This window comes from Rattus norvegicus, chromosome 9, assembly GCF_036323735.1.
Source record: "Rattus norvegicus strain BN/NHsdMcwi chromosome 9, GRCr8, whole genome shotgun sequence".
Classification (NCBI taxonomy): domain Eukaryota; kingdom Metazoa; phylum Chordata; class Mammalia; order Rodentia; family Muridae; genus Rattus; species Rattus norvegicus.
The window spans coordinates 99,288,421-99,315,563 of record NC_086027.1 but is presented as its reverse complement, the minus strand read 5'-3'; the positions used below and the strand labels follow the sequence as shown (position 1 = coordinate 99,315,563).

Here is a 27,143-nt window from a genome sequence, read left to right as displayed (position 1 = left end):
ATAAAGTTTTCATTTAATCATTAGAATTATGTCTTAAAAAACTAAGATCCAAGAACAGTCTGCTCTATTTTTTTCCCCTTTAATGGAACTCTTCTCTCCAGAAAATGATGTTTCTTACTTGACACAGCCACTTCACTTTACTACTGATTTGACACTCACAATGCTGTCAAGGGGCAGACTGCCCTGCACAACACCCAAGCTCTGCTCTGCCCTAGGCTTCAGGATGAGGACAGCTAGCCAGCGCCCTCTGGCTCCCTCCTACACCCAGCTCCACAGTCCATACAGTCCAGAAGGAGGCCTCCTCGGTGCTGGAGTTGACAAACAGAAGACTACAGCGTACAAGGTACTCTGGCCAGCATAGTGTGCCAACTCTATACCACAGTTGCTGAAGTTAGAAACATTTTACTTCTTGGCAACTGGGACTGAATCCTGAAATACAGCAGGAGAGAGCTCCTGGCTCCTTGCCCACTATACAGTCAGAGGACTTACCCTTCCTTCCACTGGAGCTTTACAGCCTGCTCTCTTGCCTTCAAGGCATTACAGTTGATGGGTGACTCCTGGGAAGAGATTCTCTAAGGGTCCACAGACACTAACACTTGGACACAACTTGCCCTACACCGGAATAACTGCTATGTGTTCTCAAGGTCCAGAAGGCTCACCAGCTCCACTTTGCTCCTCCCATCTCACAGCCTTTCCCTATCTTACGACATGAACAGGAGCACACACACCCCCACACCCCCACACCCACACACACACACCCCCACACCCACACACACAGACACCCACAGAGCTGGCCACTAGGATGTTCTTCATCACCATCGTACAGACAGGCCCAGAGGGCTGAAGAAGCATTGGGAGTCTGTTAAATCTGTCCCCACAGTGGTTTTTCAAGACAGTGTGACATTGGCCATACCATACCCCAGTTCCCTGCCACTGGCTCAGACACCGTGCAGAGATGACTAATGTTTCTGTAGGTAGTTCACACTAACATGTGAGAACTGTAATCCCACCACTGGAAAGGCCTAGGTAGGAAGGTCAGAAGTTTGACAGTCTCGGTTGCACAGTAAATGCACCCAAGCCACATGAGACTGTCTTAAACAAAACAACATAAAATCCAAAAGACAAGTCCAACCCTAACGGCTGTGAAAGAACGCAGAGCTTCCCCTTGCAAACAAACAGTATGCTAAGAAGCAATCACCAGGGCACCTCTCAAACCCAGCAATGTCACAACTCCCAAGTGACAGAGCTCTCAGGAGATTCTCGGAAGTGAGAAGTAAGGGAAGAGTTTACTGGAGAGCAGGAGGCTGTCGCAGGCACTGTAGATGGCTGGCTCTTCTGAAGTGACCCGAGTCTGCAGTGCCATGCCTCAGACGAACGTATAAAGAATGTGGCGATAAGACCCACTGTGACGTCCACAAAAGCATGCTAAATGAGTAATCTTCACCTGTCCCATCTCAGAGTTTGATCAAAGAAGGTTTGATTAGGAGTCAGAAACCTCACCAATGTGTTCCAGTGCCTGGCTGGTGAAATCTCCTGATCCGCTTTCAACATCCAAGACCATGAACATACTATGATTTTTGGTTTTAACTTTGGACATATCTTTGAATATATCTTTTGCATTACATGAAAGAGACTGGTATTAAATGAACTTCTGCTTTGGGCTTGAATATTTATTCACAAATACCAACTCTAATTGGAGAAAATGCTGATAGTAGTCATTTTTATCCCCAGAGATCACTGTACATGAAATCTTATCTCATGTTTAACAGCATAAAAATCTGTACCACACTGTACAGTTAGTCTGTAAGTTCCACCAAGACTTGCTAAGTGCCACCACTCTCTCTAAGTGCAGACACTACTGTCTAAGCACTGGGGACATACAAGACAATGTCTGCCACGGGAAGCTTACACTTCGATGGGAAATAAATAAATAAATAAGGTGTACAGTGTAAGGTGAACACAGTAAGGGAGTAGCAAGAAGGAGGGATGCAATTTACACAGACTTAGGGTGAGAGCAGTCATAAGAGGCGGTGAGGTAGAAAGCACAATTAGTTAAGCGTGACTACCATCAAACATAAGATGTGGGGAAAACTAAGTTACATAAAAATACACATGAAGCTGAGAACAAAATGCTGGTTATTGTTTAAATTCTAAAAAAAACTTACCACTTAAATGCTATGCTACTTCTAGACACAACATGCATTATTTACTTTGGTTTTTTTATTGCATTTATTCATTTGACTTATTTGCTTTTTTACTTGTTTCCTTATTTTAGTGTGTTGTGGATTTAGTGTGTGCTGGTGTGCTCAGATGTACATAGAGATGTGAATTTGGAAGTCAGGTCAGCCTGCAGAAGTAGGGGTCTCCTTTCACCATGAGAACTCCAGGGATTAAATTCAAGCAGTCAGCAAGTGCCTTTTACCCAGTGAGCTATTTCATTGGCCACACTGTATATTTTTACTGGTGACCACCAGAATGTCTTATGCATGCTAGGCAAGCACTCTAACTACTGACACGACTCAGCTCAGAAGCTATTTATAACGATGGTACCAAATGGCCTGAGAATCCTCTAAAAAATACGTAACTGGAAGACGTGGGCTAGGGAAGGGGGAAATCGCATGGAACAGATGATATATGCCTGTCCAGGTAGTACAGTGGCCCACTGGGTACCATCACAAGCAAACATCATACCAACAGAATTCTTGAAAGGAGCAAGGAAAGAGCAGTGACTGTTTTCCTCAAAGTCAGAAGACTGCTGGCACACAGCTTACACTTTCTAGTACACATAGAAGACAGCATATTGCCACCTGTCTTTAGGGTTATTTGAAAGAAGAGACTAACCAAGGGGGGGAAATCTATTCTTAAAATGTACTGTTTTCTCACTGTGGTTAATCTCACTGTGAAATTTAAAGTCACTAGAAAGAACCAGGAATCAAAATATGACACATCACAGTAAATCACACAGAAAGTTCTTCACGATCACCACAAACCCTAGACATTAGCAGGACAAACAAACCATCCCAAACCTATAGTTCATGTGAGACGGACCAATTTTGTCAAAGAACTATTTCAAAGACGACTTAGAAAAAAGCAAATCAACTGTAAAGCTAACACGGTGTCTCCTAAACAAATTCCATTCAGAAATAAAAACTTTGCTGGAAATCAAGTTCCAGGCTGACCACCGGTAACTTAATATCATTTCAGAGAGAAAGAATACAAAGCTACTCTGAGGAACACATCTGACTTATTTTACTACTGATAACAAAACTTAAGAAATTACAAGAAAAACAAAACAAAATATTCTTCATGATACTGACACAAAAGTTCCTACGAAAATACTAATAAACTGGAACCCAGCTCTTGCTCTATGAGAGGTGACTGCAAGCTCACTGAGAAGTAAAGGCACACATTCTCTCACAGAACAAAGATTTCTATGACAGTGATCACAAAAGCCAACGCTACCTTTTTAGATCTGTTAATTTTGTATCTGAGTGTTTTGCATCATATTTAAACCTGGTGTATAAGGAGGTCATTAGAGGGCACTGGATCCCCTGGACCTGGAGTAATGGATGGCTGTGAGTTACCATGCAGTGCTGGGAATTGAACCTGGGTCCTCTGCAACCAGTGCTCTTAACTGGTGAACTGCCTTTCCAGACTCAACACTATTTTTAAAAGCTACTAGAATAAACAAGTAAACTTAGTCAGGTCCTAAGTCACACAAACAACTTATTTTTAAAACTTTCTATTTTATATGGTGTCAACTAAAGTCTAAAAACACTTTACTGTGGTGTGGTGGTTGAGTTTTGTAATATCAGTATTTAAGAGGCTGAAGCTACAGGATGGGGAGCTCAAGGCCAGTCTGGGATGCACAGTAAGGCCCTATCTCAAAAACCAAGCAAGCAACCAACCACACTGTTGAACTCAGCACAAAGTTTATACCAGTTCTGGCAAGACCTCTACACTGTCGACTGACCACTGACCCAGAGATGTCTGCTTTTCCTGATACCATTATCTGAATTTGTATTCCCAGGCACTAAAATAAAAAATCTTTTATTGCCTGCTAGAATAGTGAACACTGAACCTCCAACAGTTGTTCACTGGACAGAGACAATCGGGATGAAGGTGTGGTCATATGTTACCTCAGTGTTCACGTTCACAGGCTTTAGTAAGAACAAACAGGTAAAACAAGGAGGAGGGAGAAACACTCAGAGGAAACCACAGAAACACAACTATGACATCAACCTGGCTGGCAGAAACAAGGGTCTGTAAGCAGCCAAGGACTGCAGAGGTGTGCTCAGAGTGCCACAGGCCTGTCAGAGCCTAGCTCACTATAACACACAAGCCTGAGGTACTTAGTGGGTAATGCTCTTCATTAGGATGAATCCTGGGATGAGAGAAAGCACCTATGGACTCAGCATCCCTCATCAACAACACAGAGAACACAAGATGTTTCAGAATGGGCGTGTCTCCAAGCAACTGGTATCAGACTAAAGTTACAAGTATGGCTCAGAGCACTCTGTAAAACCTTCACATAGGTTTAAGACAGGTTTTTGCTTGGTAACCCAAGCTGGCTTTGAACTTGTGAACTTTCTGCCTCAGCCTCTTGGGTGCTAGGATTATGAGCATGCAGCACTGCAGCTAGGTGTGAACAGAATTACACATTATCAAGAACATTCTGAAATGGGACTCTTACTATTATAAAACATTTCCCACAAGAAACAAGCTGCTCTTCTTGCAGAGATACAAGGCCATGTTTATGCAGGGATTCATTGTCACATAACAAAATTCTTACCTCTCACGTTTTAATTAGCTCATGACTCATTATTCTCAGCTCCCTACCCCCGCCCCCCAAATAGGACAACACCCTCTATTTTTACAAGGAAACTCTGTCCTGTTTGTTTTCTTCTTTTTCTGCGCATTTCAGGTTAAGTAACAATATGAACTTTACAGCTGCCAAATGACGTCAGAAACATCTGTGGACTAACTGTCCCAGAACAACTCTGGACACATACTCATAAACCCCAAAGATCAGACCACTCCAGCCTTAACAAGTGTCACATTGCCTTGTCAACACGACCTGAAGACAAGCCATCCCTCTCCCTTTTCTCTGCATCATAGTCCTTTGAATACTTTTCACATCTTTGAAGTACTAGTAACCATTTGAATAATGTCCTCCTCTGGCTACTTTAACATTTTCACTTCAGATCCAAAGTGTAGAATAGGAAACAGCAGATGCAGTTCTCACTCTAGTACCCTTTGCAAACATCTATGAGCTGGTTTTCCTGGAGAAACCCTGAGAATTGGTTCCCTTACTTTTCCTACTCCATCTACCCTGAAGTAGCATGAACTGGCTACCAATGGTTGGTTACTGGAGGTAGACATGGGTTGGTGATCAGTAACTCCTTTAATGGCACCTTCATTAGAAAAGTCTGGCCGACGAGATATATATGCTGCTACCCCTGGAGACTATGTATGTACTTAAACCAGTCCTAAGGAGGACAGCTGGAAATCTGCTAGAACCTGGGCCCAAGTGGTGTGCATACAAAAATCCATTTGATCCTGACATTGCCTGAGACAGGATTCACGACTCCCCTCTGTAGATGGGGGCTGCAGTTAAGCAATCACGCCTCAGTCAAGCTCCAGTGGAGTATTACCAGAACCCACTCATGACTTCAAAGCCCATATTCTAAGCAGGCTGCCGTCAGTTTTCTTTGGTGTTTGCCTGGCTTTTAGAGTCACCAGGACACTGAGTGCCTCACACCTGCTGTACTGTATCTGGCTGCAAGACATAGGCCAGTCACATCACCCTAGTGAATGGAGAGCACTAACACACACAGGACAAATCCAGAGGACAGATTTGAGCAGACCTTTACACTTGCTGCTTGAAAATGACATGAACACTGAAGTGTGCAGTATTTATTACCTGGGCTTACAGTCAGCTGAAAGCAGTGAAGCTTGTTTGGATCAGGAAAATGTACTTTACAGGTACCTGCAAAAGAAACAGCTATCAGGAAGGCCAGGAGCGAGCGGTGTGCACATGCTGCGCTAACCTCCAAACACAAAGAAGTCTGCGGTGCTGACTCACGAGGCACTCGAGTGGGAATCATGGACTATATCCAAGGCAAACTAGGGTTCTGTGTCTTTGCCAGTCACCCCCCCCCCAAGTCTTACTAGTTAATTCCAAATGAAGGTATTTACTCCAATTTTAAACAGTCACTAACGAGTTCTCTTCATTATAGAATTGTGCTGTTTACAATGAAAGACTATCCCTCAAAGACATTAATGTATGTGAGTAAGGCTAACTACATACGGAAAAACCAGGAAGAGAAGCAACTCAAACGTCTGTTCAAATGAGTCAGTACCACAGAGATCCACACAGACATGTGTGCCCATCAGAAGGGAAGTTAGACAGAAGTGAGATAGTAAGAGTTTAGCTGCCACCCAGAATTTATCATAACACTAGAGGAAAAAAAATCTCAGAAATCCACCTGCCTCTACCTTCAGAGTATAGGGCTGCTCATCTTTAACCCTAGTAACCCCAGTACCTGGGAGTGAAAGGCAGGCAGACCTCTGAGTTCAAAGCCAACCTAGCCTACATAGTGAAACACTGTCTCAGGAAATGGGTTCACCGTTTCACTATTGGTTTTGTTTCATTTTGATACTTAACGAGCATGTCAGACATAAAACATTACGGTAAAAAAAAAACAAAACAAAAAAAACAAAACAAAAAAAAAACAGTTTAAGACTTGTGGGCTTTCTTTTTTAGAGTAGGGGAAAAAACCCTCAGTCTACAGAGGTCAGGAACAGTTTCTGAAATACTCTATCACATTCTTTATTTTAGAAATAGCCTTCTGAATTAGCCTTCCAAGAATATAAAAATTAGTAAGACAAGTTTTAAAAATTAATAAAACTACCAAAATCAAATAACTAACCTTAAAGCTCAGGAAAGGGTAAGTTAAAAAAATTACATTACTATATGTATATTATATATAAATGTTTTTAACCTACCCATGTTTTTAATGTACACACACACACACACACACACACACACACACACACACACAGTTTTCTCTATATACAACAGCATCTATCTAAGGAATTGTCCATTTTCAGAGAGCTATCTATGCATGTGCACATACGAAGCTCTGAGGCCATTCCACAGTCTCTAATCACACTGCCAAATAAAATGCGATACTTATGGCTCGGTACATATTAGAAATGTTTTAAACAGATAGCAAAGAGTGAGCATGTGGTGGCTAGTTTCTTCCTTAGCATGATGATTTGCAGAAAACATGGGGAAAAGAAGCATGTCAAACAGTGTATTCTATCTGATAGCTTAACCACAGGACAGGAAAACCGGCTCACATCTTTCCCAAATTCTACAGGATTTACATCAAGCACACAAGCTAGTTCTAAGGGGAAATGTTCTATGGTCTCCGATAAAAGGCACTTTGAACAAACATTGAGTCAGGGACAGTGGAAAGAAAGTGGACTAGAACACAGAAGATCGCTGTGTGATGCTTTTTAGAAGAAAGTGCCCTGACACAGGCAGCAAGACAGACAGACAGCTAATCACCTGGCTTCAGGCCTTTGCTATCTGCCTGCCCGTCACAGCACTCACTGACTTCCGGAAGCATTTTAGAGCACACCCTTTTATTTTTTGCTTATTAGGTAGAAATTTACTCCACCCCCACCCCCCCACCTCCCACCCCCCACCCCTGTCTGGGATTGAAACTAGGACATTATACATGCTAGGTAAGTACTCTGCTACTAAGCCACCCCCCCCCCAACTTCAAAATTAACCTTTCAATAAAATTCTCAGACAATACCTTCAGTTTTGAGTGGAAGCAACTTTGAGGTCAAGCTACAGAATGAGGAGGTTTTATATGAGAGCCATAGCAGAAAGATATTTTCTATCATAACCTATTCTCTTCCCACACAAATGTCAGGCGTCAAAAGTAATTGTTCAGTCCGCCCAGGAGGTATACACCTTTGATCCCAGCACTCACAAGGCAGAGGCAAACAGAGCTACTTTGAGTCTATCCTGGTCTACACAGTAAAGTCCAGGCTAGCCAAGGCTGCACAGTGAATTTTAACAAACAGCTTGTCTGTGCCCTCACGAACTAACTTCACAACCACCCTCAGACTCAGAGCGGCTTTAAAACCAAACATTACAATAGAAAGCTTAACAATGGGCTGGAGAGATGGCTCAGCGGTTAAGAGCACCCGACTGCTCTTCCAGAGGTCCTGAGTTCAATTCCCAGCAACCACATGGTGGCTCACAACCATCTGTAAGGAGACCCGATGCCCTCTTCTGGTGTGTCTGAAGACAGCTACAGTGTACTTATATATAATAAATGAATAAATAAATCTTAAAAAAAAAAAAAAAAGAAAGCTTAACAATGACAGCAGCAGCAGCAGCAGAAGTAAAACAGTCAAGGCTTCCAGGCTCTCATAAGACATATAAAGTGTAAAACATATGGTGGAAGATTAATGATAGAGAAGTAGAAATCTGATGCAGATCATTCAAGTGCATTTTTCAGTGAGTGCACTGCTGGACACCCCCACCCCCACCCTGTGTGTGTCCACAGGAAAGCTAGAGTGGGTGAACGGTGTGCAGCTGCTTTTTCTCAAACACAAAAACAAACCAACTCCAAACATCTCCTAAACCAATGGGAGCCCACTCATTAACAACAGGGCCAGTGCTCCTGACCCCACCCACTCCTTTCCACTGAGGGAGAAGTGGAACCAAAGGCAACTGGCCGATCCTCCTCCACTACAGAGACACAGGCAACTTCCACACATGCGACTCAGGACTAAAGGCTCTATGCTGTTTGTTGAGACAGGGTGGCTCTCTAGCACCCTGTCCTGGGACTCACTGTGTTGACCTGTCCAGCTGGGAACTCAGAGATCTGTTTGCCTCTGCGCCCTAAGTTGCTGTGGTTAAAGGCATGTGCCATTGATACCTGACTAGAACCTCATCTTGTTAGATTTTGCAAAAAATAAAACAAAAAAGCCTCTTTTACGCTCTTGCTCTTCCTCTCTTCTCTTCTCTCTTGCCCTCTCCCCTTTGTCCCTTCTCTCTCGATCCCCACTTCCCTCCACGTGCTCATGGCCCGCCTTTACTCATCCCCACTTCTACTTTTCTTCTCTTATTAAACCTCCCTACATGGAAAAAAAAGCCTCTTCTGCAAAATTAAATTTTACTCTTAATATACACAGAAAATAGGCTTTTGATATGCAAAGTTATTAAAAGAAAACGAGTTTTCCTCATGTCATTACTATATAGTAATAATTTGATAGGCGTGCTATACTTACAAGGTAAATTAGCTTCAAGTTCTGCAACCTCTGTAGAAATAAAGAGATGGTAGTTAACAGTAATCTTCATAGTATCACCAGTTTAAATAAGAAACTCCCCCTAGATGACAAGGAAAAAAGTTAGCTAGATGAACTGAAACCTGCTCTCTCTCTCTCTCTCTCTCTCTCTCTCTCTCTCTCTCTCTCACACACACACACACACACACACACATATTTATGTTTTCTCCCCAAACATGTCTTTAAGTTTCCTGTTGTAACTTACACTTCTTGGCCCCATTCCTCTCCCATGAGGCCTCAGACCATCCAGTTCACATCCTCAGTTACTCACTGTGTATTTAAGTCCAGCATCCTTCTGCATATCAAAACTACAGCACTCCTTCCCCATGTTCATGCTAACTATCTCCCATAAGGTATAGACAAACACCATGCCTACTGTCACCACTATTCCACAGAATAAGAAATATTAGAACAATCAGCTGTTTACAGAAGACATTTTACACCAAGAAGGCCCTAGAGATTCCAACAGCAAGGAAACAAACATTAAAACTAACAAATCAAAACCACAAAAACCAATCTATTACATTAATAATGGACTACTTAAAAAATAATGCCAGTGTGGTGGTGCATGCCTGCGATACCAGATCTCCATGAACACAAGGCCACCCAAGTATTCCAGAGTCATGCTCTTTCTTGAAGAAAAAAACGTATATAAAAAAGCAGGAGGGAAGGAGAGGGAAAGGAGTTGGGAAGGAGAGAAGAGAAAGAAACGAAACATGGAGGGCTAGAGGTAGGTTAGGGGAGAATACTGTATATGGGAGGGTCTAGGTTCAGTCTTCAACACTGTACAGAAAGACAAAAGGAAACTAAGAAAGCACTTCCATTTACCAAAAATATTTTTAAGGACTAAATTTAATTACAGAGATGAAAGATTTGTACTCTCTAACTGTAAATATGGAGGGCAGAAACTACAGACCGAATGGAACCCATGGCCCAAAGGCAACCCCATCACAGGCAACCCCATCACAGTCTCAGTGACATGTTTCACAGAGCCTTCATATGAAGATCCACAGAATCTTGAGAGTGAACAAAGTGAACACTGCTGTTCCTGACTTCAAATTATATTACAGAGATAGAGTAATCAAAATAGTATAGTAATGTGGGCATAAACACAGGCCAGCAGAACAACAGGAAGGAAGGCTAGAGCAAACCTAATAAGCACACATGGTCAACCAGCACCCAAGAGCACCAAAAAGACCACCCAGGGAAATGAGAGCCTCTTCTGTGGAGAACTGTGTGTCCTTACACAAATTATCAAAATAAATAAAAGGCTTAATGTAAGCTGTAAAATTCATAGGAGTGGTGGTGGAGTTAAATTCCCAAACCTTGCTTCAATAATTATTTATATTTCATTTTAATTGTTTATTAGTTCACTTATGTGTACTGGAAGGAGTGGTGTGTGCACATGAGTACAAGTGCTTACAAAGGTCAGGGTATGAGAGCCCCGGAGCAGGAGCTCCATGCTGCCTGATATGAGTGTCAGGACCTCAGGAAAAGCAGTATATGCTCTTAACCACTGAACCATCTCTCTGTGCCCCAGTATTATTTTTTAAGCAAAAATTAAACAGTGAGACTACATTAAACTAAAATGCTATAGCACAAAGAAAAGGTATATAGACTGGGAATAAATGTCTGCAAATCATGTAGCTGATAAGGGTTTAACATAATACTGATACACACAACTCAACAGGAAGGAAAAGAAGGAAGGGAGGGAGGAGGGAGGGACGGAGGGAAGAGGACCTGAACAGACATTTCTCCAAAGAAATAAAAGTGACCAACAGTTTTATGAGAAGATATATAGTGTCCCCAAGTATCAAAACAAGAAGACCATGTCTGCTATCTCTAATCTTTCCAGTTGGCTACTACTAGAGAGACAAGAGATAGAACTGATGGAATACAGAGAAAAGGGAACCTTCACACAATATTATAACATAATACATATTAAATATTACATACACACACATGAGAGCGAGAGCGAGAGATCCCTCAAAAAGCTAAGAGAGAAAAAACAAAACAGCTACCATGTGACCCAGCAATCTTTGTGAATACACACTCATAATAAATGAGTCAGCACTTTTTAAAGTAGCAGTTCTTAACCTGTGGGTCACAATCCCTTTGGGGGTTGGGTATAAGATAGTTACACTATGACTCCTAAGAGGAGCAAAATTAGTTACGAAGTATCAAGAAAATAACTTTATGGTTGGGGTCCACACAACCCGAGGAACTGAATTAAAGGGTGGCAGCATGGGGAAGGTGGAAGATCACTGCTGCACAGGACCAACCACCCCATGCTCGCTGCAGTTATTTTTCACTGATAGCCATGATATGGAATCAGCCTAAGTATAAACTGAGTAATGAATGAAGAGACCATGAGATGTGTAAGAAACACAATTCTGCATTAGCAGAGGAGCCTGCCATTTGTGACAATGTGATGGAGCAAAGGACATCATGCTAAGTGAAACAAGAGACAGAAGGAACAAGCTGCTGAATAGACAGAAACCAAACAGTTACAACAAGGGGTGAAAACAATGGCAAAGGGCACAAAGTTAGGCTTAGGCAGGATAAGTAATGTGTATTAATGTGACCACACAGGAAAGGTGTATGGATTAACTTGGTTAGTATTGTTTTACTATGTACACACCATATGGGTGTGTAAAATCATAATCACAAGTAAAATGTGTGTAGGGACAACAGGGGCTACACAGGATATGACACACTAAATGGGCCAGCAGAGGGTCTTCACCTTGGACAGAGAGCAGCAGCACACTACCTGGCTCCACCCAAAGGCTCTGTCATTTCATACGCAAAGCCCCAGCTCGCACCCGCACTCATGCGTCAGCATTCATCAAGCCTCCCACACTTCTCTTAATGATTCTTTTAGTAATCTGGGTTCTGTATCTAATCCTTGAACTCCAGTAGCTACAGGAATTCCAAAACCCCGAATGCCCTAGTCCACACTCACTCACTCCAGTGCCATAAAACACCTACAGTAGTGTCATTCTCTAACTCTTGGTCTGTGTGGCCTGCTACAACAAAAATATTTTACACATATGGATGGTTTGTACACAGACACTAGTTTTTTTTATAATTCTGAAGGCTGCCTGGGCAAGACCAAAGTACCAGCAGATTCTGAATCTGGTGAGGGCTCAGAGCCTTATAGAAAACAAATTCTTGCTGTGTGTTCAAACCGTAGGAGAGACAAGGAAGTTATTAGGGCACTAATCCCATTCACAGGAACCCTATCATCATGAGTTACCTCCCAAAGGTAATTACCTCCTAATACCACCCAGGTGTTTAGATTTGAGCACACAAATTTGGAGGACAGTCTTCCAGACTGTTTTAGATCACTGCCTGTAAAAGTATGATCTAATAGCATTATATATATATATATACACATATATAGTCAAGCATAATATATAAAGTTCTAATTTTACATGACAGTCAATCATTTAAATCTATTGCTTGTATTCATCACCTTCAGTGTAACTCACCCAAGAAAGGAAGACAAGGGCTGAGGAGAGCCCCAAACACAGCCTGCTGACTACACCAGGAATCCTACTAAGACTTCCTGGTTCCAACGGTCAGAGCAGGCAAGGAATAGAATCCTTGGGACATGAGACTTCAATAATGATGACTGGCACTTTGTCTAGCCCAGTGCACAATATAGAACAGCGGGTCAGATCTGCATAGTGCTCCTGAGGGAGCTGCCCAACGTTGCAGGTGGTTTTTCAATCCCTCGAATACTAACCCACATCAGTAATTACAGTCTTAGTGTCAACACAAATGAAACTAAAGCCACAGTGTTACCAAAGCAAGAGGAGCTGAATTTGCAAGGTGTGGGGATCATTCTGCTAACTGGGTAGATTTTGTGATCTGGTTGTGGTCAAGATTCCAGTGGACTGTGGTTTGATTCTTTTTAAAATAAATTTTTTTTAAATATTTATTTGTTTAGTATATGAGTACACTGTAGCTGTCTTCAGACACACCAGAAGAGGGCATCGGATTCCATTACAGATGGTTGTGAACCACCATGTGGTTGCTGGGATTTGAACTCAGGACCTCTGGAAGAGCAGTCAGTGCTCTTAACCGCTGAGCCATCTCTCCAGCCCGGTTTGATTCTTATTTAGAAAGGAAAAGAATTTCTCAGAAGGAAGTTATGTAGCCACTGAGTTACGCAAGGTGCCAGGTGCAAGGTGCCAGGTGCCTCCCGGATGTGGTTTGCCCAGAAGTTATCTGTATTTTGATGCTAATTCCACTGCCCCCAAGGACAGCGGCCTAGTCACATACTCAGGAATCAGGTGACTTCACCAGAACCTCCCCATTGAATTTGTAAAGTACAGGTGAGGGCAGGTACAGGATAGAAGAAGGCCTGTCATTGGAGGAGAAGGATGGGTGGGAGAGAAGTTTGAAGGAAGAGGAGGAGACTAGAACAGAAAGAGAGGAGACAGGACAGAGGAGAGGATGAGAAGCCATGGCAGGTGATGTTAAGATTCTGCTCTGTGTTTTTACAGGTTGTTATCAATGTTCCTAAGAGATGGATGGTACCGGGCTTTGTATGTTTAATTATATCTTATCAATTGGATCTAAGATTATTGTGTTGTGTGTTCTTTTATGTGAGGGTTTGAGTATAGGAAAGTGTGCGGCTGGGGTGTGTTTCCGCCAAGGCACTGCAGTGTGACCTAGCGGGATAAAAGACACCTTACTTTTTTTATTTTTTATATTTTTACAACAACACCTCCCAGAATTGCTAGGCCACCTAGCAAAAGAGTCATTGTTGTCTTGTGAAAGCAAGCCTTCAGCAGCTTAAAAATACTTTGTCAGTTTTTGTTGTTCTGTAGGAAGTTGGTGTTGTTCAGGCCTGAGTTGTGCTGCTTCGTTAGAGGCCCTCAGGCTTGCCAAGCAGTTAGACAACTCACAAACCTGGCCCTAGCTGTGTTCTCCTGATCTCCCATTGCATTTGCATACCCTTCACAGGCTTCAGACCCTCTAGAAAGCACTGAAACAACTAACCAGCTCAAAAGCGTTCTAGTACCACTCAAAAATGCAAACCACGACCCCAAAAAAGCAGTTTCCTTTAACAAGAACCAAGGATCCCTGGTTGTATCCCAGGACTTCATGCCATCTACTTTTGACAGGAGCACAAAAAATATCAAGGTGGGGGCCTACCTATGACTTCTAGAGGTCCTCTTGTCCCATGAGGCTGTCTGGTGTACATATGGTGACTGTTCAAGTTCCCTGAACAGTCTCACTGGTGTTTAACTTTCAACAGAACACATAAGGCTGTTTGGTCAGATATCTGACCTCCTACTTGACTTAGCAGGACTTGTCAGACTACCCCTCAGATTTGTGTACTGTCAAACGCTGTGAGAGCCTTGGCAATGTGGCAAGCACAGGAAACAGGAGCATGTGGCAGCCCTGGTAGAGAGTAAAGACCCAATCACACATGAACACATAATCCCTCAGTCTTAAGGTGCTTGGTCCTGAGCTCAAGGAGGACAGGAGTGGGCACCCAGCCTTTCCTGTTCTGCCTCCACTCTCCTAGAATCTGCTGTTATCACCAGTAAGTGGCAAGACCTCATGAGCCCCTCCCCCATCTATAAAAGCACTGATCTTTTTGGCCTGTATAGTGTCCATAATCTTTCCCTCAGCTCTTTGAGAAGCCAGATGAGACTTCTGTCTTAGATACTGTCACTGGGGCTCTGCACACAAGGCCTTTGTTCTAGAGTTTTATGACTGTACTGACAAGCTATATACCTTCCAACACAGCCCCCACCTGAAAAAAAGCAGAACAGGAAGGCCTGAGACTTTCGTCAGCCTGGTGACAGCTCTTAAGAGCTGAGCAAAGGCTATACCAGGGCATTCTCCTTAATATGTGATCATCCCTCAGCCTCCTGCTTCCTTCACCTCCCTCCACTGTATTGTCTCAAGACACTTTTTAATTGCCCTGCATGACCAACTCCCCCCTCTTTCTTTTGGAATGCAGCTTGCAGTATTAAGTCCCAGACACAGTCACACAATTTTCTGTGTCCATACCCATGAAGGACAGCTTCACACGAGACTACTTTACTGCTAGGACAATCATCCCAATTATAGCAACCTTGCTAAACTCAGACTCTTTCAAAGTCCCTAAAGGGATTTTTGTCTGGAAAATTTTTTCACCATTATCGCCCTGGAGCTATCTGAAAGCTCCCAGGTAAGTCCCTAGGCACAGGTTTGGTGGAGACTATCTGCTAAAACTCTTTTCTAGGGCTGGAGAGTTGGCTCAGCGGTTAAGAGCACTAACTGCTCTTCCAGAGTTCCTGAGTTTAAATCCCAGCAACCACATGGTGGCTCACAACCATTTGTAATGGGAATTGATGCCTCTTCTGGTGTGGATATAAATAAAATAAAAATAAATCTTTAAAAAAAAACCAAAAAACAAAAACCTCTTTTCTATTAATTTGCATTTCTGCTCTTTATGTGTTGAATCTGTTCTCCTAGAGCCTGCCTCACCCCTAAGATGTGGGTTTGGCCAACTACTGCAGGCTTCTCAGTCTACGTCTCTTCAGGTAGAAAACCAAGCTCCTGCCGGTAAGACTTTAAACCAAGAATTACTCCTGACCCTATGATACAAAATACCTGCTATGGTCCGAAGGGGCCCAAACTTCACGTTAAGCCCAATGCTAACAAGGTAGTATTAGGTGAGTCTTTGGAGTAATTAAGTTGTGAGGGCTCTGCTCACATTCAACTTTTGTCTCTTCCTTCCAAAAGGACCAGTGATCCTCTCCTTCTAGGATACAGCAACAGAGGCCTCACCTTGGAAGCAAATTACAGTTCTCACCAGAGACCAATATTTATCTTTTTCTCCGATGGTGGGAATGGAACCCAGGGCCAGGCACATGTGAGGAGTGTGGCTTTATCACTGAGCCCAATACGGCTTGCTTGCTTGCTTTTCTTTTTTTTTCTTTTCTTTTGAGACAGGGTTTCTCTGTGTAGCCCTGACTATCCTGAAGTTCACTCTGTAGACCAGAGCTGGCCTTGAATTCAGAGATTGGCCTGCCTCTGCCTCATGAATACTGGGGAATCCTACTTCCTTTCTTTCTTTTTAAAAGATTTGTTTGTTTGTTTGTTTTTATTGAATGTTCATTGGTGTTTTGCCTTTATGTACCTGTCTTCGTAAGGGTGGAACTGGAGTTATAGACAGTTGTGAATTCTGCCTTCTTAACCTTAATCTTCTACACTGCAGATCTGAGAAAGGCTCCTATTGCTTACACAGTTTACACCTGTTAAGTCACAGCAGACGTCTAACTTGGGACCTGGCCCCAAGTGCTTGGTGTACCAAAGCTGTCATTAAACAGGAGGGCGGCAATATGAAAGGACAGTTTATTCTCAGCTGACACCCCAAGACTGCTCCAAGCGCTGCATCTACACCCCAAACACTTCAGCCTGGCTCTCCTGACTCTGGGCCACCTCTACAGATGGACTCTCAAGGATTCTGAAAAATCAAATACTATTAGGTTCATCCAAGCAAGGTGTTCCAGCCCTATTCTCTGATGTTTATGATCTGGATTGTTCTGAATTTATAGACAAGAACAAGATGTGAACGATAATTTTACTTTTAACCAATCATCATAAGTTTGTCAAGATTTAAGCTAATTCAAGATTTAAGTACAGAAAGTATACAAGAAACCCTATTAAATCTGCATAAACCCACTGCTTCAACCTCTACACGTATGTGCTTCCACATGTGTACATCCTTGCCCCCTACCCTATGCACACAAGAACGCAAATGCCACATATATACACCTGTGCACACAAAAGGAAACCCTTTTTCAAACATAATTTTCCTTTACAAACATGACCAGTTACTATGACCTTAGGAGAATTTTAATCATAATTCTGTGAACTCTAATAACAAAATAAAATATGTATTGTTAACAGGTCATATATTAGTGTGTGTGTGTGTGTGTGTGTGTGTGTGTGTGTGTGCGCACTCATGCATGCGTGGGCATGAGCTTGTGTGATATGTGACATAATTCTCTGAAGACACCAGATTTTCACAGGACTCCTTAGGCTACGCTCCACATGAAACAAAAAAGGACCCTCAGAGCACTGGCTCCAGGCTGGGACTGCTGCTGTGCATCCTACAGGAAAGGGGACAGCAGGGGAAATAACAGCAGCACCCATGTGCCTGGTCCTTGCTATTACAATACCATTCTCTGCCTGGTACAAATCCTTCCACTGTAAGTGACAAACAATCACACACTTTTTTTTGGGGGGGGGGGTAGGATCTCTTCACTCTACACACTGATTGTCCTGGAACTTACTGTGTAGTGTTCAGGCTGGCCTTGAACTCACAGAAATGAGCCTGCCTGTACCCAAGAGTGCTGAGCTTAAAGGTGTGCACCACGATGCTCGGCTGATAATTATACTTTACAATTATTTCAAAGAAGTATTTCCACTCAACAGACTACTGTGCATCCATCCCAAGGAGCCTGCAGACTCGCTTCACTTTGTTACAGGTATAAAAACAGCCCCCATGGCTGACAATTACCTTTAACAAGCAACTTGTCTCTCACAGAAACCCTCCGAGTGGAGTCGGATGTGGAGGCTGAGGCCCGGGATCCTTTGAGACCATCATCCCGCTTCAACTTGCTTGCCAGAGTTAGCATTACTGCCACCTTTCTTCTGGAAGACAGGCAAGGGGAGGGTTAGGGCCATGTCTCCAGACACTAGACAAGAGAAATACATACACGGGTGTTTTTATTTTAGAGTCTCTAAAATTTGTTTAAAATTTTCTACATATATTAATAAGACTAGATTCCTTCACAAGGAATCTTAACAAGTAATGTTTAGGGGAGCCACAAGTTCACACTCACGAGGTACAGTGTGTGCTGGTTCAATCACAATCAAGCCCCACCCACTCCCACAATTGTACTCATTCACCAAAGGTTGCAAATGGAAGGAAGGGAGTGTCCCCGAAGCAAAAGGATCAGGTGTGGCCTGAGGGCACAAGTCTCTAGGGCAGAAGGGGACATCGATGCTTTGCTTTCCTTCACCCTCTAAGGAAAGGTACACAGCCTTCAAAGGACTGCTGCATTTACTGATTTGCAATGTCAACATCAATACCCCAAACTGGACTCTTCCCTGGCTGCTTCAGACTCTCAAGCCATAACCTCCCTGGGAAGGACAGCAAATTCCAAAGGCAGGTGAGGGAATGCTCCTGACTGCCTACCACAAAAAGGGCTGCCACTCACCCGGTAAGCCTTCGACTGTTCGACTGTTCGTTCAACAGCCGCATCAGAGCAACAACTGCCGGGCAGAAGGTGTAGCACTTCGTGTGCCTGCTCTCCGCTCTCACTATCAGCATTCCCTGCAAGGCTTTATTTGTTCTAACCGATGGACCAGTGGAGTGAAGATATTTGCACTCCGAGTACAATTTACATTAGGGTGTCAGCGATCCCTACCTCCACAAGCTGCCTTCTGTGTCTATTATACACTTCCATCGGTCAGACACCCCTCATACCAACACTCCAGCAAGGGTAAGTAGTACAATATTTGCATAGTTTCCTTTCTTGTTTTAAAAGCATCTCCTTTCAATATAGGCCTGATAATTTCTCAGTCAAACAAAATCTAAAACTTACAGAGGAAAAGTTTTACCTGAGAGGTCAAACTTAAGGCTCAGACCTCGAACACAAGAATATTCCTCTCTTCAGAATTTAAAAACCCTCAAATGCAACTCTTTTGCCTAATTTCTCACGCCACGTTCTGTGTATCCCTAGTAAAGGGCAGATTTCACTTTGTATCACGTGTCACAAAAACAAGACAGTGACTATGATCCTCCCATGACCCTGCCACAATAAGGACTGGTTACACTGGCCACAGCGGCACACACCTGTAACATCAGTATTTGGGGGGCTGAGGGAGGACTGTCAGTTGGAGGTTAGTCAGGGCTACAGTAGATGTATCAGAAAAGGAAGGTAAAAATACCAAAATAAAATCAGAAAGTATCATTTGTCTAAATGTACCAAACAATTCTTGTATTGCACATCAGTATGCTTAAGCTCATAGCTCTGAAATCTGGGAAAGACTCCTAACACTAATGCACACTGGCAGACATGCACACACACACCTCCTGAAACAGGCCTGGAGGATGAGTGTCCAAGACACTAAGCTATAAGAAGCACTCACCACAAAAAAAACTAGTTTTCATTTAGATGTGTTGTAAGTGTGGGTATGGTGTAGTTTATACAAACATTGATCAGTCATGAAGTGATGGGCCAGTTCAGTCCTACTCTGTAATAGCTTCTCCTTAGGGGCATCTATGTGAAAAGATGAGCCTTGTCAGAACACAGACATCCTCCAGTCTTCGCTAAGTCACTTCCCCAGAGGGACTCCAGCCCACAAGCTCCCAAAACAGCAGAACCGTAACAATGTTTTCCTGCCTTGTTGCCGCCTGGAATGATCTTGTCAGAAATTCCTCAAGCAGGATCATGAGTTAGTGCTTCCCACCTTGGCCAAGTCTAAGTCCACCACTCCATGCTCAGACCTTGGGCCATCAGGGGTGTCTGACAATGTCCAAGACAACAACCCTATACACTGCTGGGACCAGTGAGGATGTTCCACACGAGGACCATTAGGTTTTCACCTTTGGTATCACTAAGGCAAGTGGTGGAAAGTGAAACGGGAAAGCACTGGTTAAGGGTTGAGCAGGCAGTCCCTAGTGGTCACAACAGCTTCTTGGAAAATGAAGAACAGAAGCTGCTCCACACCCTGCAAACCTGCACTTGGCTGCTTAGACCTGCCACTGCAGTCCAAGGGCTCTGCCTACTGCTCTCACACCCTCAGAGGCAGAGGATGGGCATACCATGCTCTACTCTGTGTGGTGTGGATTCTAACTTGTAATCTTCAGTGAGCTGTAGGCTTTTCCAGTAGGACATGTTGTGTGAAGACTGTGCAAGGTAGAAAACAACACTGGTGGTGTCTCCACAGAAAACCCAACACGTACTTTCTGATACTCTAAGGCAAGTAAGATTAGAGTATCCGCTATTTTATCTATCATCTGCATCACTTTCACTAGCATGTGAGGGAATAAACCAAAGTCTCAATTTGGAAATGTCCCACAATCAGAAAATTAAATCTACACAAGGGGATCAAACAAAAACAGTTACTCGAACTATCAAAAGGGTAGAAGTTACCTCTGAATTCTCTTTCCCTCCTCAACATGTCCCACCTCTAGAAAACCCCACTTTGACCAAAACTTCCCTTTTCTTGGGGGAAAAAAAAATCACACTGTGACTAAGGCAGTATCTTGGGAACAGATCAGCTATTCTGAACAGCATGCTGAGTTTCAAATTCCACAAGTTGTAATTGGCCCACTTAGTTCCTCCTCTGGGTGGGACCAGCCTTTGGGCCATCCAAAGAGGACTGTAGTGTGTTATTTACCAGTCTCACCAAATCATGTTTATTCAGCATTCCTATGTGCTGTGCTGAAATCAAGCTGATGTCCCCTGGGCAGGGCCAGGCAGCTCAAGGTGAGGCTAACTCCTCACTGACAGTTCCAATCGAAGCCATTTAAGAGAGGACTACGGGGCTACTAAGGATGCCTAACCTCTCAAGTCTAAAGAAACAGACTGAAACTTTAAACTTTTTTTTTTCTTTTTTTCGGAGCTGGGGACTGAACCCAGGGCCTTACGCTTGCTAGGCAAGCGCTCAGACTGAGACTTTAAAAACTTCCGCACCCCAGTATCGTACAGCATGAGTGCCCAAGGGCCTCTAACCCGGTTTATTGACTGACCGCCTCCGGACTCATCTTTGATTTTGGGTACTGAATGCCAAGTTAATTCTGTCCAGGTTAATTCTGTTCCTGAAGTTCCCTCCATCACTATCCCTCTTAATTCCCACCTATGAGTCTCTCTCGTACTGCCGAGCTCCCAACATTCGGCCCAAACAGCTAGGAAGCCTCGGCACCAGGCCCACCAGCCACCTCACTGTTTTTCAACACCACCCTGCTCATTTCTGGAACCTTCTGTTCAATCTGATAACCAGGTCTTGGGATGCCCTCTTTCCCTTCACCGCCAAGCCCTACCAGGTTCTTAAGGAGAGCAGATTTCTACCCACAGGCCAGTCTCCCCTCCAGGAAGCCGCCTTCAGCAACTCCAACCCACCGGCAGCCCCGAGGAGTGGGGTCCAATGCCCACCGGAGACGGAGGAAACTGAGCCCGCTGGAGAGAAGGCCACACCCCAGGTGACACGCCGCGGAACCGGGTCAGGGACCGAACCGGGCCAGGCGGGCCGGCCGCCCCTCCTCCCCGCCCTCGCCGTGGCGGGCTGTGTCCACCTCCCGCCTCCCTTCAGGGACAGCGGCCTCCCCGCCGCGGCCTCGGCCTCCCGGACGGCCCGAGCTCCGGACCGTGACCTTGCGGGCGGCGGCACGGGGTCCGCCTCGGCCCGGCCCTCAGAGCCGCGGGGGCTCGCTGCCCGCCCAGCGCTTCCCGTCAGCCGCCGATCTCGCGGTCCCGCGTGGCGCCCGGCGAGAGGAGCCGCGGCCTCAGCCCAGCCCGCGCGACCAGCTCACCTGAGCACCGCGAGTCAGGCGAGGCAAGCCGGCACCCAAAATCATGCCCGGCCAGCAGCGGCACCGAGTCGCGCTGGCCTTCACAGCCGCACCGGCTCCCGGCGGCGGGACCGGAAGTGGCGGGGCGGGGACTGCGCCGTGACCGCAGCGGTCACTTTAAAAAAAAAATTCAAAGCTATAAAGAACTTTATTGGCAGCTCCACGCGCGGACAGTCGCGTACACCGGCCAACTAGGTGACCGTCGCTCATTGGTGGAGAGCACGACCTGAGGACAGGCCATGTGGCAAAACCTTTACTGATTGGTCATGGAGGCACCTGCGTCCAGGACCCCGGCACACGGCCTTCCGGCTTGTTTCCATTCATTTAGCCGCTTGATCCTTCCGTGTACCACACTAATACAGTGCCTGCTGGTGGAGCTATAGCCCTATGCCCAGCACCAGTCCTGAATGCAAACGATCCGACCTGTCTGCAGCTGCATTAGGGCTACGGGATTGTTAGAGGTGCAGATTGCATCAGGTGGCTGATGGATGTGAGGGCACTCTTCCTGCTTCTTATTTTTTAATTTCTCCTGTTCCTAGTATTCCTATGTGCACTTTAAAAATCTGCTTTAGGCCTGGAGTTTGGGGGGCATACCTTCGATCCCAGCGCCCGAGAGACAGAGGAAGGCCTGGTCTACATATTAAATTCCAGGACAGCCAGAGATACGTAGAAAGAGCCTGCCTCAAAAATACGCTTCAGGCCCCTAGATGTATAGCAGTGGTGGGGGAACTTGCTTTGCATATGTAAGGCCCTGTAGTTCCATTTGCAGCGTTCTTCTTGCAGCTCATGGGGTATGAATTCTCTGTCCCTGTGGGACTGGAGATCTTCTACTCTGAGAGAAATAGGCAAGACTCCTAGAGAGGTAGGGCCTTGAAAAGAGAATATTTGCTGTGGAAAAGACCAAGGAATGTTAAGATTTCATTTATTTTCTTTGTGGTTCTGGGGAACGAACTCCAGAAGTCTCACCTGCAAAACACTACCCTTGAGCTACATGGCCCCTAGATCCTAAAATTTCTTTCGAAAGAAGGCAATTGGGCTCTGTGAGTAAAGCATTTGTCGGCATGAGGACCTGTTTCCAAACTCAGGTGGGAAGATGTGAAGCCTAGGCAGAGGAATCCTCAGAGGATTAGGACCAAGTACCCTGTAGAGGGAAAGAGATCCTGCGATGAACAGCCTAGATTACATAGAATTCCAAACCAGCCAGGGTGACTTAATGAAAATCTGTCTTAAACACAAAAAAGTGAAGGAAAGTTATCCTTAGATCACCCGATGTAGCACATACATAGCTACACACGTTACTCGGGCTCACGTGTGCGTACATCAGATACATACATCAGATACACACTTGTGCACAGATATGAAGGGTAAAAGGCAGCTGGGCATGGTGGCACTCAGCTTTAATCTTAGCACTTGCCAGCCTGGTCTACATAGTGAATTCCGGGATAATCTGAGCTACATAGTGAGACCCTGTCTCAATAAACAAACAAACAAACAAGGCTTTTGATCTAAGGGAGGCCATGAGCAAAGAAGAGATGGTACTTGTATTAGGGTTCTCTCGAGTCACAGAACGTATGGAATGTCTCTATATTGAGGCAATTTATTGTGATCCAAGTCAGAAACTCAAGATCTTCCAGCCTCAAGATCGAGATCACAGGTGAGCCCTCTGATTCTGGATTGTAGTTTAGAGCAGATATAGTCAAGTTGACAACCAGGAATAGCTTTTACAGTACTCAAGTGAACTCTTTATGACAAGCCACCTTATCCTCTCAGGAAAACACCTGTTCTTTGTTCAGCTAACTCTTGTCTCATTTTCCTTTTATTTTTTTTTAAACATTTTATTTATTTACCTGTACACGTGTGTATGCCTGTATATGTGTCCAAAGTTAGGGGAAATTCCTTGGATGCTTGAGTTACAAGCAGTTGCATGGGGGTGCTGGGAGTTGAACTCAGGTCCTCTGTAAGAACCGTGCATGTTCTTAACCACTGAACCATCTCTTCAGCCCTTGTCTTATTTTCCTAAGCTTAAACAGCACTATCTTACAGCTCCTCTCCTGTTAGCTCTCCCCGCTCGCTCTTCTTTGGACCCACACCAGGTGTTCAGAACCCATTTTGTTGGCAAGTTCTGCAAGAGTGTGCAAAGTCCTGGTGAAAAAAGATAAGAGCTTGAAGCCAGACTACAAAGGCAGACACAGCTGGAACCAGTGTCTCACCAATAGTGCCTGAATCTCGACATTGCAAAGAGGTGAGTCACTTCTAGGTCCATTTCATGAGGGAGCCTCTTGTGCTCACCTAAGACTTACCAAGAGCCTACTGCATTGTTACCTTATATCATCCTCACAACAGCTCTGGGCAACACTTTTCTGTTACCTCCAGCTTTCAGGTAAGGGACCTGAACACAGAAAATAAGTAGTGTTTTGTTTTGTTTTGTTTTTTTGTCCAGCATGGCTGAACTTGAATGTGAATCCAACCCATCTGTCTCTGGGGTTCAGTCCCAGAGACAGGCTACTAATGCCAACAGCAAGGAAAGGGACAAAAGACTCTGAGAGACAGACTGAATGGATCTCTGTGGGTTTGAGGGCAGTTTGGTCTGTACAGAGTAAGCTCTGGGACATCAAGGGGGTACACAGAGAAACCCTGTCTCAAAACAAAAAAACAAAGCCCAAACAACATCAACAAACCCAGCAGCATCATTACAACAACAACAACCATGCCACCTTTTACAGTTTAGCTCTGGTAGAGGACTTCAGTTCCTTAGGGGTGGGGAGATAGGGAGTGATTGGCAGGCCACACAACAGTTGTTTAAAGCATGCCTGCTGTATACTCTGGATCCTAGGGATATGCTGATTAGTCGGGAAGTGGACCTTGCAAATTTAAATAAATGGAGGCCCAGAGTTGGGTTTGTCTTGAATTTTTCAAGTGGGTGTAGCACAACCTCCAGGGTCCTCGTGTGAGGGAGGCAGGCTGTCAGTCAGGGCAGCAGGGGATGATGTAAGCATTGTTGAACAATTTAAGGGGTGTGGCGTTCAGGTAGTTTCTGGAGCTAAAACAGAATTCCTCGAGCCTCGGAAGGAACTTGGCTCTCTGACGCTGTGGCCTGGATTAATTGTGTCTTCTCCAAACGTGCTGAAGTTCTAACTCCACTGCCTCAGAATGGGACTTTGCATGAGCTTTCCTTCGGAGACAGGGTCTTTGGGGTTGAAATGGGAGGTAAATATTTCTGTGAACAAAATGGGAACGCGAATGCTCATCCCTGGTATTTGAAACTCTCTTGGGTGTGTCCACACAGTCTCCATCTCTGTGTAACCGCTTGGAGTCTTCCACTGTCACTGGAGATGGGGGAGAAGGGATGCAGCGATCCATCCCTAACCAAAGCCATACAGCACAAGCGGGGCTGACATTAGGGTGCAGCTCAGGTGGCATCTATGAGGAGGAGGAGCCACCACTTAGAGCGCTGTGTTGGCCTCAGGAGACTTAGCACAACCCCTCAGGAAGCTGCTCTTCAGCCTCCTGATGCTGTTACAAAATCCTGAGGCAAAGAGGGAGGGGCTGCTCAAGTGGCTGAGCAGGAATGAGCACTTGTCACCAAGCCCAGTGACCCAGGTCAACACCCAGAGCCCAAATGGTAGGAGAGAACTGACCACTGCAAATTGTCTTTTCGCCTCTAGACTCAAACTGTGGCACGCTCATATAACCCACACATGTACACATAAAAATAAATAAATATCTAGGAGGTGACATAAAACCAAATAGCTAGGCGAGTGCCACGCACACTGTAAGTCCCAGCACTAGGGAAGGAGAGGCAGGTGGATCTCTCTGAGTTCCCAGGCCAGCCTGGGCTACAGAGCAAGTTTCAGGACAGCCGAGGCTACACAATGCAACCCCCATCTTGAAAAACCCTAGCTAACTTAATTAATTAATTAACTAATCAGTTAATTAAAAGGGGAGGGTGAGAGGGTTTTAGAACTAAAGGCACTTGCAACCAAGCCTGATGACCTGAGTTTGATTCCCAGGGTCCAAATTGTGGGAGGAGACTCCCACAAGTTGTCCATCGACCCCCACATACACACCATGTATATGCCTGGCGGGTGGGTAGGGGCAGGCAGGCAGGCAGGCAGGCAGGCAGACAGACAGACAGACAGACAGACAGACAGACAGACTTTGGCCTAGGCAGGGAAACCACAGCAGGAAGGTACAAATTGGGTACCATGGAGACTTGGAGGCCCCTCAGGGAGCACTGGGCATGATTCACTAAGCTCCCGTGAGTTTGCCCGGGGAATGCTCACTGCAGAGCCATGCACCTTGATCACTATGCAGTCTGTGTGGAGCCGCACAATTGCTTATTAAAGTAAATAGCACCGTTCAAATTGTTTCCAGTCAATGACTCCAACCTAAAGAAGACAAATACAAATCCGAAACTAGAAAAGAACAATGAATAAGAATGAATGTCGTCTTTGTGTGGGACAGGAGCATTTGGGGTGAATTTTCTTTCATTTAAAACATTATTATTATTTTTAATTGTGTGTAGGTGTGTGTCTGCATGTGGCTATGTTCCCAGGAGTTCAGGAGCCCATGGAGGCCAGAGGCATTCAATCTCCAATTTCCTGGAGCTGGAGTTACAGACAGTTGTGTGCTGCCTGACATGGGTGCTAGGAGCCAAGACTGGGTTCTCTGGGAAGAGTGGCAATTGCTCTTAACCTCCTCCTTCTCCTCTTCCTCCTTCTTGTCCTCTTCCTTCTCCTCTTCTCCCTTCTCCTTCTCTTCCTCCTCTTCTTCTTCCTCCTCCTCTTCCTCCTCCTTCTCTTCTTCTTCCTCCTCTTCTTCTTCCTCCTCTTCTTCCTTTCTCCTCCTTTTCGTGACATGATTTCTCATGGCTATCCAGGAAGCTCTATAATACTGGGCTGGCCTGAAACTCAGAAATCTGCCTGCCTATGCTCCCAGATTGGTAGAATTAAAGGCATCCACAAGACCTGACTCGCTCTTCCTTCCTTCCTTCCTTCCTTCCTTCCTTCCTTCCTTCCTTCCTCCCTCCCTCCCTCCCTTCCTTCCTTTCTTCCTTTCTTTCTTTCTTTCTTTCTTTCTTTCTTTCTTTCTTTCTTTCTTTCCTTCTTTCTTTCTTTGATTATTTTTCTATGTTGTCTTCATAATGACAATAAGGTTTTTTTTAAAACAGGAC

General features: G+C 44.7%; 1 protein-coding gene across 14 annotated transcripts in view; it reads right to left on the bottom strand.

Moving 5' to 3' along the window:
* The window catches only part of Ube2f (ubiquitin-conjugating enzyme E2F (putative)), a 35,185-nt gene extending 13,127 nt beyond the window's left edge, over window positions 1-22,058 (bottom strand). The window contains exons 1-4 of one of the 14 annotated variants that reach the window (NM_001399156.1): window positions 21,932-22,049; window positions 17,909-18,086; window positions 9,319-9,348; window positions 5,924-5,989 (exon numbers count right to left, since the gene is read on the bottom strand). In NM_001399156.1, coding sequence (NP_001386085.1) covers window positions 5,924-5,989; window positions 9,319-9,348; window positions 17,909-18,026 — 214 coding nt within the window. In that variant the 5' untranslated portion in view covers window positions 18,027-18,086; window positions 21,932-22,049. Of the gene's footprint in view, window positions 1-5,923; window positions 5,990-9,318; window positions 9,349-17,908; window positions 18,087-21,521; window positions 21,694-21,931 lie in introns of those variants that run through there. The other 13 variants (NM_001399155.1, NM_001399154.1, XM_017596539.3 and 10 more) reach the window with 13 other exon arrangements.
* Window positions 22,059-27,143: the final 5,085 nt, after the last annotated feature.